Below are 12,988 nucleotides of genomic sequence, written 5' to 3' on the forward strand. Positions count from 1 at the left end.
AGAGAGACCACACAAAGTGTAAGGGGCACCGCAGCGTTCCATAATCAAGACCCACAGTGTTGTGTTCCTGTGATATTTTTAAAAATCAAGAGTAATGCCAAAAATTCGGGATGAAGAAAAGAGCAAAGTTTTAAATAAAGACAGCATCAGTATTCTGAGTTTTCCTCATGCATCAGGCTCCAATATGGTTCAGCACAGCGCTGTTACAGATCCTGTCTGGTTCTGGAAATTTAATTATTTTAATATTTAATCTCCACTTTTTGCATTACTATTGACTTTTTTAAAAAGTTTATTTATTTTTAAGTAATCTCTACACCCAACACAGGGCTTGAACTCACAACCCCAAGATCAAGAGTCACACGCTCCCCAGACTGAACCAACCAGGCCCCTAATTTGGATTTTCAAAAAAAATTTTGCCCTAAAACATGATTGTCTTCATCACTGAGTGTTTTGGGTACCCCCTTAAGCCTTGCATGCAAGGTGAGAGCCTCACTTGCCTCCCACAGGCCGCCGCCCCCCAGCTACAGGGAAGTCCCCAGACAGGAAAGGATGAAGGGGTTAGCCATCACATCAGTGATGAAAACCACAACTGATGTGCACTGAGGTCTATGGGCTATTTAAATACTGTTCCAACTCTACCACTTCCTCCCTCCCTTCCTTCCTGAGCACCTACTATGTGGGGAGCACCAGGCTAGACTCGTGGTAAAGCAGACACGGGAACACTTCCCTGCCCATGCAAAACCCACATCCTGGTCTGGGGAGAGAGACACTGAAATCGTAAGTAAGGATCAGCAAAACGTGAGGTGTGCAGAGAAGAAATAACCAAGAAAGGAAGATAGGAACCAGGGAGCCGGCTTCACGTTTTAGGCATGGGAGCCAAGAATGGCAACACCTAACCACCACACCCACCCCGTGAGGGAGAGCCTGTTTGTTCGCCCCATTTTTCATATGAGAAAACTGAGGCGGCTTGCCCAGGAAGTGGCAGGGCCAGATTCTCACCCTGGGCAGGCCGATGCCCCAGGGCTTTATACGGGGTGGGGCGAGTGGGAGTGGAGGAGGGGGCGACACCAAGTGCAACCAGGGCGTCTTTCTCCACTTCAAGGGCCACCTCCCTAGGGGAAAAGGCCGGGTTGGCTGGGTCGGGGGCCCCCGGGTCCTCTGTTTACTGACCGAGCCCCGCCCCCCCCGGGGAGGGGGAGTCGCCTGGCACGCCCCCCCCTCCCCCGTGGCGGGGCCCCTTTAAGACCGGCCCTGGGTCTAGTGCAAGTTCATTCATCCAGGGGCCCCTGCTGACTCACGCTTATGAAAGTGGTTTTCCCGGCCCCGCCCCCGCCCGCCTCCTCCCGGGCCCGTGAAATACCCCGGCCTCCGCGCCTCGCACAGCCTCCTCGGTGCCCGCGGGGAGACGGCCGCCTGCTCCGCGGTGGCTCCGACCGCGGCCGTCCCGGCGCGCGCCAGGCCGGGCTCGCCGCGCCCCCGCGCCGGTCAGGTGAGTGGCCTGAGCAGGGCCGGCGGGTGGGAGACGGGGACCGGCGGGCTGGGGGGGGGTGGGGGGGGAGCCGGCCGGACGCTCGCCCCGCCGGCCGGTTCCCGCTCCGCCGCCGCCGCCGCCGGCCCCAGGTGCCCGGCCCCCTCGGCCGCTGCCGCCCCGGCGCACGTGACGCCGCCCCGGGCACGAAAGGGAGGTGTGGCCGCCCGGGCGCGCGACACGCCGCCCGGGCCACTGGGTCCCGCAGCCCGGCCGGGCGCTCTTCTCGTCCCCTCGGGGGACCGGGCACTTGGCGCCTGACAGGCTTGGGGTGCTGAGCACGGGGCTGGGGGGTTGCTCCAGGTGGGGGAGGCTCTGGAGGGAGGCGGCGCACCCCGGGGGCCCCCGAGGCTGCGGGCAGGTAGGACTCGTGTCCACGGACCCTCCTCACCCTCACCCAGCCTCAGCTTCATGTCCCTTTCTTGGCGGCACTGTCGCCATCGCTCTTTTCCGCAGAGGGGCCTCGCCCACCGTCTGACAGGTACGGCAGGCAGGACTTGCACTCTAGGGCATCGTCTGGCACATTGCTGGGCAAGACGCCCCCTCCGTCCTCACCACCACGTCTGTCCCACCCCCGCAGGGATAAGAACGCTCTCCGAGTTGGGGGGGGGCGCGGGGGGGGGGTGTCTCAAAGTCAAGTGAGCAAAGGGCCCACCAGCGGTGCCCAGGAAATGCAGCCGTTCAGGTGTCCTGGAGGCTCAGAGCAGTTTTAAGCTCTAGTAACCCTAGAAGTGCGGGTGCTACAAACTTCAAGGAAACATCCTGTCATTTAATGCTGCCAATATTCCCATTTCTTCTATGCTTATTTGCTTCTGGGAATGACAGTCTGTCCCAGGAGCTGTTTGCACTTGGCACTTGCTGTCTTCAGCCAGGAGGGACTCAAACAAAAAAAGTTAACGTTAAAAGTTGGCCATTCTAACACCACAAAACTAAAACACATAAATGAAAATGAAAATAGTTGGAGATCATCCACTGTCTGTTGGCAGTGTATGCACTGCTCCAAGGTAATGAGGGCTCTCAGCTGCTCGGGGACCTCGGGACACTGCACAGGAAATGACCTCGGGGTGGTGACCTCATGTATGTGGTATCTAGAAGTTTCTGGGAGGGAGCACTGAACTCGGAGCCCAAAAGCCCGGATGGTAAGTGGATTCCTCCACCTCCTGGGAAGCAGGATAAGAGGCGAACCAAGGGCTCCTAGGAGTGCCTCTCGCACTGGGGAGTCGGGGGCACCAGCGAAGGGACAAGAGAGGTGAAGGACGTGGCCCAGGGTGGGCATGCTCATTTTGGGGGGCCATGGGGAGTCCAGGCGGACTCAGACCTGGGGGGGTCAAACTCTAGATCTGTCACCCACTGGCTCTATGACCTCGGGGGCATGGCCTCACCTCCCTCAGCCTCAGTGTTCACATCCGTGAAGTGGGTTGCCATGAGAATTAAAGTTGTAAGGCATAGGGAGCTCTCAGCAAGGACATCGCATGGGTCCCCATTGCTGTTATTCCTGGGGATAGTAGAGACGAGGGGTGGGGCCCTGGGGCTGTTTGGAGGTTCCAGGAGAGCGTGCTGGGGGAACTGCAGTACGGCTCCCCGGTTCCAGGAGAGCGTGCTGGGGGAACTGCAGTACGGCTCCCCAGGGCCACCAGGCTCCCCCAGTGCCCCGCGGGTGGTGAGAAACTGCTCCCTCCCCACTGGGAACGTGGCCCCTTGGCCTCCCTCCCCATCCACAGTGGGGACAGAGCAGAGGGTGAGCAAGGGCAGCTGGGCATACTGCACTCTCAGCCTGGCTGGGAACGGCCTTTGGCAGAAGCTGTCACACCCTGTCACTCTGCACTCTGGAGCCCGGCTCAATGACCTCAGCTGCCCTATCTGTAATATGGGAGTGAGTGGAAGAGTGTGCAATTAAATAAGGATTATATGGCTTAATGTGTATAATGTGTTTAGAGCATGCTTGGCACCCAGCCAGCTCTGCATAGCCATGCACGAATGTTACCATTTGTGCTGCTGGTGATGGTAACAGTGGTGCCACCCCCAAATCCTGTCCCCGGGCAGACAGCGCCGCCCCTGCAGGGAACCCGGTGTGGAGAAGGCTAAGCAGTCCCCAGTGCCACCTTCCATCTGTTGGAGCCCCGTTCATCTTTCGGAGCCCCGGGGCTTGTCCACACAGGAGGAGACTGTCTGTTGCCCTGGGCCCCCGGGACCCAGCCAAGGCAGAGAGGGCTGTTTCCAGGATGAGGGAGACCCTGACATGCTACCTGACATGACACTTCCCGCCGTGGGTCCTTCACCTCTGAGCCTCCCTTTCCTCACCTACCAGCAGAGGTGACATGGCTCACCTCCCAGAGTTGCTGGACCCAGTGCTGTCACTTAGGTGCGAGCCCCTCACTGTAAAGTGCAGGGAGAAGGTCTGTCGTCCTCCCTGGGAGAGCAACACCGGGTCTTCTCACGGGCCCATCCGTGGCGGGGCGGGGCGGGGTGGGAGCGGGGGAAGGGTGGTGGTGGTCCTTGTCCGTCTGCTCGGGACCTGCCTGGGGGCAGATGCTGGTGTTTCAGTCACTCTGCACGCATCAGAGGTTGTATTCTGGCCTCCGTCATGTTTGGTCACTGGTCAAGATTTTTTCTTACAAGTGTGAATTAGTTGCCCACTTTTACAAATCAGAGAATGCACATCAAAATCCAGATTTCTGCCTTCTCCGGAATAATTCTGTAGGCAGTGAGCCTGGGCCCCCATCTCTGGCTGCTCTGGGGCCACATGATCGCTCCCTCACTCTTTACACGTGTGTGTGTGACCCTGAGCTGAGCCCCGGGTCTCCCTGGGGCAGGCCAGTAGCATACAGGGTGCACACACAGGAAAAGCCTCGGCACCAGTTTCAAAGCCAACTTCGTGACACCGAGCAACTGTGCGCCCTCTCTGGGCTCCAGGTGACGTGTGTGTGAAGTGGGATCATAACTCACAGTGCTTTCTGCGTGGGGCAGCGTGAGGAGCTAGGTCCGTGCTAAGGGCCACACACTCCTCACACGCTCGTGGGGATGTTGCCTTGTGGCCCTCGGGACGGCAGGGTGTGGGCAGTGGGTGAGGTTGGAGGCCCTGTTAGCTGGGTTTGGGGGATGTAGAGCAGGTGGGTCTGGACCCTCCTCCGGCACCTGCGGCCCCAAGAACTGGGTGTAGGTCCCCACGAGTGATGTGATGCGGGCCTGTGGCCAACAGGCGGCGCTGGTGTTCCAGAGACAAGCCAGTTCACAGGCATTTTCCCCAAACCTCTGTCTTCCAAAGTTTCAAGTCCACCTGTTCCAACTGAGCCCCTGGAACCGGCAATGGGCTCCGGTCCTTGCCCAGTGACACATTTGCTCTGGCCGGTGCTTCATGGCCATTACCTCCCTGTGTCCCCCACCCGATGGGGTAGAGACTATTATTCCCATTTTATAGATGAGGAACCTGACCCAGAGAGGTCCAGGAATGGGCCCATGGTCACCAGCTAGGAAGCACCCTGCCGGGTGATGGCTCCAAAGGCCACCAGCTGCACTGGAGAGCTGAGGGCTGGATTGTCGGGTGGGGGCTGCAGCGGTCACGAAAGGGTTAGGTGGGGCTTGCCCCCACGTGGGGCAGAGGAGGCCTTACAGAAGATGGGGAGAGTGGGGTGAGGCTCAGAGCTGGAGGGGACCGGGCTGGAGGAGGGGACCCTGCCTTGTGGGGCAGGAGGGGAGGCGGTTTGTTTGGAATAGAACAGGTGTGAGGAGGAGAGAAGGAACAGGGGAGTGGCATCCCGATAGGCCTCAGCAAGGACCTTGGACTTGACCCTGAGGGCCACAGGACAACACCCCGTAGCTGGGAAGGGAGTGCATGACACCCCAGGCTCAGGGCCCTTCCCCCTCGTTGCCCCCAGGTCAGCTGCCAGCCGCGGGCCCCCCACCAGCCATAGGCATGAGCAACTGGAGGAAAGACCACCTTGGCACCAGCAGCTCGGAGCCCCTCCCAGTCGTCGTCATCGGTGAGTGCGTCCAGGGGGAGGGGCCACACGGAACCCCTGGGGTGGAAGGTCAGGAGCCAGGCGGCCCAGGCCAGGCCTTTCTTTACAAAAGTTGTCTTTAAAATTGGCCATTGAGCATTCAGGATGTGCCTGGTGCTATGCCTAGCAGTTTATAAAATGTCATTCCCTGTGATCCATCCAAGAACCCACGAAGCCAGAGCAGAATGGTCCACTGAGGCTGCCCAGCAAGGGGGCAGGGAGGCCTGGTCCTAAGCCTGCAATGGTCCCTGTGCTTACCCTGTGCCTGGCACTCTGCTAGGGGCCCACGTGAGGGGGACGCAGCTGCAGCATGTGGTTCCTGTCCTCGGGTCTGCCAAACGGAACAGACGGCCCCTCCCCTATGCAATGGCCATTTCTGTAAATCAGAGTCAGCTGAACATCAGTGATCGCATATGGTTTGGCCTAAGGGGATTCCACATATGGGTAATACTCTGCACAGCACAAGATAAGGTGGGGGCAGGGAGACTCAGACAAGAAGAGAAGTAATGTCACGAGGGTAAATGCCCAAGAAGTGCCACAGATGAGCAGTGTGACTCATTCAGGCTTGGGGACTGGAGGCCCCACAGGGGGCTCTGCACCCCTCCTTAGCCCCCCCACCAAGCTCGCCCCCCAAAGCACAGGAATCTATCCTGTAAGATCATTCTTGTCTGACCACTCTCATAGCTCTCGGAGGACAGAACGAGTTCCTGGTGATCTTAGCATCTGTCATGCTGCTGTGTGACCACAAGCAAGTTACTTAACCTCTCTGAGCCCCCAGCTTTCTCAAGTATGAATGGGGGAAAAGGGTAGCCTGCACCTCACTAACGTTATTGGGAGGGCACAGTGGTCTAATGCACGTCAGGGCTTCACGTGGGGCCTGGCCCAGCAGAAGCGTCTGTCACGTCTTACTATTTTGTTATTAAAATCCCTTGACGCATAATAGGTACTCCGTAAACATCTGTGGTTATCACCTGTACCTCACTGTTGTTAAAGTAGTACCCAGTAGGCTCTCAACAGTCGTCCCTTACTTTGTTACTGTGATTACGCACAGCGCCTGGCACACGCTAAGGACTTACTGTTGTATTTTAATGAATAAAGAGCAAATCAGTGAACCAGTCAGGTCACGACCAAAGCCCTCGGAGCCGGTGGTCTGTTGCACCTACTGGCCCTGCCCTCTGACCCCACCTTCTCTCCCCAGGCAATGGTCCCTCGGGTATCTGCCTGTCCTACCTGCTGTCAGGCTACACCCCCTATGTGAAACCGGACGTCGTCCACCCACACCCGCTGCTGCAGAGAAAACTCACCGAGGCCCCGGGGGTCTCCATCCTGGACCAGGTGGGCCAGAGCTCTGGGCACGGGGCAGGGGACACAGCCGCCCTGGGGAAGCAGGGCAAAAAGAAAAAGAGGCGTTTGTTAGACGCAAGGAGGAACGGGAGTGGCCGCACAGTCAGGCCCGGAAATTGTGAGAGAGGGGTTGCCTTTTGAGACCTGCAGATACCGCACCTGCTTGTCCCACATTCCCGAGACCAGTGGGTCTAAACCTGCTCTCCTGGGCGCACTTGGCAGTATCTGGAGACAACACCAGTTGTCACAGCTGGAGCTGTGGCGCTCCAGGCTCACAGGGTCGCGGCCAGGGAGGCCATTTAATCCCCTACAGCACAAGGGACAGCGCCCCCCACAAAGTGTGAGCCGGCCCAAACGTCAGCAGTACCAAAGTCGAGAAATCCTGCCCGAATACTTCAGTTCACTACCCCCTGCCCAAGAGGGCTCACCAATCCTCCATCCATGCCCCTTGCCTTCCAGAAGGCCACCCATTGTCCACCCCCCCAACTTCCAACATCATCCGTCCTCCTAGCTCTTCCCCCCTCAAGTTGGCTGATGAGGAAGTAAGCTGGCATTTGGTCTAGATCAGCATTTCTCAAAATGCCTTCTACAGGACATTTAGTTCCTCAGAGAAAATGTTCATACTTCAGTAAGTCTGAGAGTTACTGGGTCTGGCAAAACTTAAACAGGTAAATTCAGCTGCGGGACTTGTCAGAGCCTTTAACACGTGGATGTGCATTATCTCCACGAGGCAGCATTTTCCAAGCTTGTCTGACCGCCCTGATATCAGGGTGCCCCTCTGACCTGTGCACCACCCCCAGGACCTGGATTACCTGTCCGAAGGCCTCGAAGGCCGGTGCCAGAGCCCTGTGGCCCTGCTCTTTGATGCCCTCCTGCGCCCAGACACAGACTTTGGGGGAAACATGGAGTCCGTTCTCACCTGGAAGCACCAGAAGGAGCGAGCCATCCCCCACATGGTCCTAGGCCGGAACCTGCCCGGGGGAGCCTGGCATGTGAGTGGGGGCTGGGAGAGGATGAGAGGGGCTTTGGGCCGAATCCACCCGCGGTCTTGGAGAGACTCCCTCCCGAGGGTTAGGACTCTTCCATTTCCAGCCTTTCCCTATTCCCTCCCCCTCCTGCCCCTCCTCCCCCTCCCCCCCCCTACCCTTTCTGCACCCACCCCAGCTAAGGCCTCCCATGCCCTTCCTCCCTACCGGGCTGGGGGCTCGGAGAGGCCGGGACCAAAGGGCTCCTTTTGCACACAGTCCATTGAAGGCTCCATGGTGACCCTTAGCCAAGGCCAGTGGATGGGGCTCCCGGACCTGCAGGTGAAGGAGTGGATGTGCAGGAGGCGAAGGTGAGGCTGCTCTGGAAAGCCCAGGGGGGGCAGGGGTGACCGGGGCCCACCCCCACATTGAGCCCAGGAGCCAGAGGTATAGGGGCTCTGAGGCTCCCCTAGCCTGCCCCTCCTCTTACTTCAGGACGGGAAACTGAGGCTCAGATGGGGAGAGGACTTGCCCGGGGCCCCAGGGGGCTAGGCTCACCCCAGGACTCCCTGCCAGTGCTCCCTCCACCTGATGCACAACACCACCCCCCCCCCCCCCCCCGCCGCCCCCCACCCAACATGGCCCCTGGGAGCATCCCAGCCTCTAAGGAGGGCGTGGCAGCTGGCCCTGCCCTGTGCCTCTGGCCTCCCTCCTGCCCTTCCCACCACTCAAACCTGGCCTGGAATAATCTCTTTACTCCAAGGTCAGCTAATAGGATGCACTTCCTTTTTTTTTTCCTTTAAATTTTTATTGTTATATTAATCACCATACATTACATCATTAGTTTTGGATGTAGTGTTCCATGATTCATTGTCTGTGCATAACACCCAGTGCTCCACGCAGAACGAGGATGCACTTCCTTTTTAAAAAATGCTCTTGCAGTAGAAACATAATCACACAGAGAAAAGGAGACAACTCAGCCGAATGCCACGCTTCTCTGTCACTCTCCCATTTGGGGGTATTTCCCCCCATCTTGTTTCCTGCTCCATCAGGACCACACGACACCCATCTGACCATCCTGGGGGAACAGTTCAGTCGCTGACCAAATGAATTCCAGCCCCTACTCATCCTGGGGATCGAGGCAGAACGCTGCCCAGTGCTCGGCGGGGGGGGGGTGCAAATAGGGGATTGCCACTTGCGTGGTGGCTGACCTTGTGTGACACCCTGCTCCCTTCGATCCCCAGGGGCCACGACAGGGGCCCGTCGTCCCCGCCCAGCAACTCAATTTCACAAGGACTGTGTGTCTCTGTGGTTTTGGTAGGAAGATATCCAGGCTGCTGGAGTGATGTGTTAGAGACAGGAACCGCAGTCGTAATTGGGGACATACCCTTTTATATCCTACTTGTAAATTTAATATCATGGCATAAGGACCTCAGGCGGGGGAGACAGGGTTTGCAACCGTCCTTTTACGAGGCTGCATGATATTCCCGCTCGAGCCCCTCTCCGTGGTCTGTGTCTAGACACTGCCCGGGCTCCGGAGCCCCACCCAGACCTGGGGCTTCGCTTCTTTCTGAGCCGCCCTTCTTAGAACCCTGTATGTAACATCTTAGGACCGTTCTCTGGAAAGGTTTTTACTCAGAGAAGGGAAGTGACAAACCTACAGACACAGACCGCAGAGTTCCAGTTTCAGAAGCAGGCTGACGTGCTGGGCTGCGTGGCGTGGCCTTGGGGGATGCAGTGTGAGCTGGCGCTACCGTTGGTCCTGCTGGGTGTCACGGAGGATCCTCCATCTTTTTTATTTTTTAATTTTAGAGCACAAGAGGGGGGAGGAGCAGACGGGGGAGAGGGACAAGCACATGAGGCTCGATCTCACGATCCTGACGTCAGAACCTGAGCCAAAACCAAGAGTGAGACCCTCAACCAACTGCGCCAGCGAGGCGCCCCACGTAGGATCCTCCTTAAGCACAACGTGTCCGAAGTTGGAGAAAATAACCCACTGAGGTCACACCAGTAGACAGAGGGAGGAGCGGAGAGCTCGCCCCAGGCCTGTAGCTCAGCCCCCTGGCGACACTGGCCGTGCGGTCATTGCCCTGGGAGGGGTGGCAATGAGAGCGAAAGCAAGAGTAACGACACTGATAATAAAGTAGTCTCTGCCGTAGCGGTGTGTGTGGGGGACTCTGCCAAGTGCTCGGCATGGGTTGTTTTTAAATTAATGTGTTTTATTGAAATACAGCCTGCCTACGGAACAGCGCACCACTCCAGCGCATGCAGGTGGCTGGGTTGTCTCAAAGAGCTCACACCTGCACTGCAGCTGCCCAGAATCAGAGCTAGATCCCCTGCCCCCAGGAGCCCTCCTCACAGCCACCCCCCCCAGCCCCCTCCCCCCCCGGGGGGAGCCACTTCTTCACCTCGAACTCCATGCATCAGCTTTACCTGTTTCTGAACTTGATAGGAATGGGATCCTAGCATCTTTCCATAGATTAGGATTTAGTCCTGGGAGGTAGGACTGGTGGCTGACTCTCACCTGCCACTCACTACCTGGCAGGTTCTGTTTCACACCACCGTCTGACCCTCTCAACAACCACAGGAAATAGTTCCGTCACCGCCATCATCCCCATTGCACAAATGAGGAAACTGAGGCACAGAGCGTTTCAGGCACATAGCTCTCCAGCAGCAGAGCCAGGATTTGAACCCAGGCCACCACACCCTCATCCCTACCCTGATGAGGTACCCGAATTAGCTCCGTTTTACACATGAGGAGCTGGAGGCACCGAGGGGTAAACCGAGTCCCACGGCAGGGGGAGGCAGAGCCACAGTCCAGCCCCAGGGCCCGCCGCCACCGGCCTGGTCACCCCTGTCACACCTGATCACCCCCACACCCTGGTCTGCTCTCTGACACCCTCCTCCCCCCCACCTCACCCCCCGCCATCCTTCCCTTCAGAGGTCTTCGGAACAGCCGGGCCACGGCTGGGGACATCGCTCACTACTACAGGGACTACGTGACCAAGAAGGGCCTGGGCCACAACTTTGTGTCCGGCGCCGTGGTCACGGCCGTGGAGTGGGGGACACCCGCGTCCAGCGGCTCCGGGGCCCAGGACCCCGGCCCGCTCTTCCAGGTGAGCGGCTTCCTGACCACCGAGGACCAGAGCCGGCAGCCCTTCTCCCTGTGCGCCCGCAATGTGGTCCTGGCCACGGGCACGTCGGACAGCCCGGCCCGGCTGGGCATCCCCGGGGAGGCCCTGCCTTTCGTCCACTACGAGCTTTCGGCCCTGGAGGCGGCCACGCGGGCGGGCACGGTGAGCCCGGCCTCGGACCCCGTCCTCATCGTGGGCGCGGGGCTGTCGGCCGCCGACGCCGTCCTCTATGCCCGCCACTACAACATCCCAGTGATCCACGCCTTCCGCCGGCCCGTGCACGACCCAGGCCTGGTCTTCAACCAGCTGCCCAAGATGCTGTACCCTGAGTACCACAAGGTGCACCAGATGATGCGGGAACAGTCCATCCTGTCGCCCAGCCCCTACGAGGGCTACTGCAGCCTCCCCGAGCACCAGTTGCTGCTCCTCAAGGAGGACCGCCAGGCCGTGTTCCAGGACCCCGAGGGCCTCCAGAAGGTCTTCGGCGTGGCCCTGGTGCTGGTGCTCATCGGCTCCCACCCCGACCTCTCCTTCCTCCCCGGGGCAGGTGCGAACCTGGCCATGGACCCCGACCAGCCCCTGAGCGCCAAAAGGAACCCCATCGATGTGGACCCTTTCACTTACCAGAGCACCCACCAGGAGGGTCTGTACGCTGTGGGGCCACTGGTGGGGGACAATTTTGTGCGGTTCGTGCAGGGTGGGGCCCTGGCAGTGGCCAGCTCCCTGCTGAGGAAGGAGGCCAGGCAGCCACCCTAGCACCTGGCCTGGCCTCCTCGTACCCAGGCCCTAAAGAGGAAGGGAGATTCTACAGCCCCACTGGATGCCCCAGTGAGGGAAGGGGGGGCCTCTCCTGGCAGGAGACAGGAGGGGCCGTGAGCCCATGCAACAGGCCTCTCGGCTGAAGAGGAGTGGGGAACCCAGGCTGCCTGGGCTGGGACTAGTGCCCAGAGTGGGAACAGAGGCTGCAGGCCAGGGTAGGCTGTGATTTGGGGTGAAAGCTGCTGGTATGAATTGGGGTTACCAGGGCCAGCTGAGCACTGAGCCAAGAGGACACCAGGCCCTGCTCCTTCCAGAATCAGGTCCTAATTAAACCCAGTGCCTGCCTCCACTCATGTGTCTGAGGATTCTGTGCGTGGGGAGGGGGCTGGGTGCCTGGGGCGGGGGAGGGGGGGAGGGGAGAGAAGCACAGGGCCATGTGGGAGGTGGGATGTGCTGCAAGTCCGGGCACAGCTGTGTTAGGAAAGTGAGGGGAGGGGGTGTGGGGGGGAATGGTAGGCTGGGGAGGCTTTCACAGCCCCTGCCCACCCCTCCAGCCTAGTCCCTGCCCCTCTCCCACGCTCCCTCCCAGCCACGCTGTCTCTTTTCAGGCCCTCATGCTCCCCATCCTTGCACCTGTCACAGGGCCTTTGCAGGGGCTGGGCTCCTGGCCAGTCCTTCCACTCTCTCAACCTAAGGATCACTTCTTCCAGGCGGCCGCCTCTGACACGAGCCCCTCCATAGCCACCAGGGCAATCCCCTGTTCGTGGCCCAAGTTTCATGGCAGTTCAGTAGTAATGGTTCATGTATCTGGGGAATCACTCCGGTATCTGCTCACTTGGATCTAGGTTCCAGGAGCCCAAGGACACCCCCCTCCCCCCCCCCGCCCCGCCCCGCCACCATTAGTGCAACCCAGCGCCTAGCACGGGCCTTAAGTCGTCCTTTGGACAGATGGATGATGGGTGGATGGGGTGTGAGGGGAAGAGGGTGTTCTGGGGCACCAGTCGGCGCTGTGCTGTGGGAGGGGGAGGTTTGAGGGGGCACGCAGGCCACCGGGAGTGGTGGGGGAGGCCCAGCGCGCGGGCACTGGTCCCTGGAGCTGCAGCCAGCAGAGGGCGCTCCGGGCTCGCCGGACACCTGCGCTCCGGCCCTTGCGTCGGCGCCACGGGTGGGGTGGGGGAACCTTCGGGAGGGGGGCAGCGGGAGACTTTCGGGGGGCGGCCCCCAGGGAGCCCCCGGCTGCGCAGCCGGACGCCCACCGAC

At 59.6% G+C, this 12,988-nt stretch overlaps 1 protein-coding gene across 1 annotated transcript; it reads left to right on the top strand.

Annotated features, from left to right (window-relative positions):
• The first annotated feature begins 1,442 nt into the window (after positions 1 to 1,442).
• Positions 1,443 to 12,077, top strand: OSGIN1 (oxidative stress induced growth inhibitor 1). Its single transcript, XM_028095009.2, has 6 exons — positions 1,443 to 1,489; positions 5,404 to 5,508; positions 6,725 to 6,861; positions 7,671 to 7,862; positions 8,115 to 8,206; positions 10,777 to 12,077. The coding sequence occupies exons 2-6, from the start codon at positions 5,442 to 5,444 to the stop codon at positions 11,723 to 11,725; spliced, it is 1,437 nt and encodes a 478-aa protein (XP_027950810.1). The 5' UTR covers positions 1,443 to 1,489; positions 5,404 to 5,441; the 3' UTR covers positions 11,726 to 12,077.
• Positions 12,078 to 12,988: the final 911 nt, after the last annotated feature.

This window comes from Eumetopias jubatus, unplaced genomic scaffold, assembly GCF_037043125.1.
Source record: "Eumetopias jubatus isolate StellerSeaLion01/CBP00866 unplaced genomic scaffold, mEumJub1_p1.0 scaffold_10, whole genome shotgun sequence".
Lineage (NCBI taxonomy): Eukaryota > Metazoa > Chordata > Mammalia > Carnivora > Otariidae > Eumetopias > Eumetopias jubatus.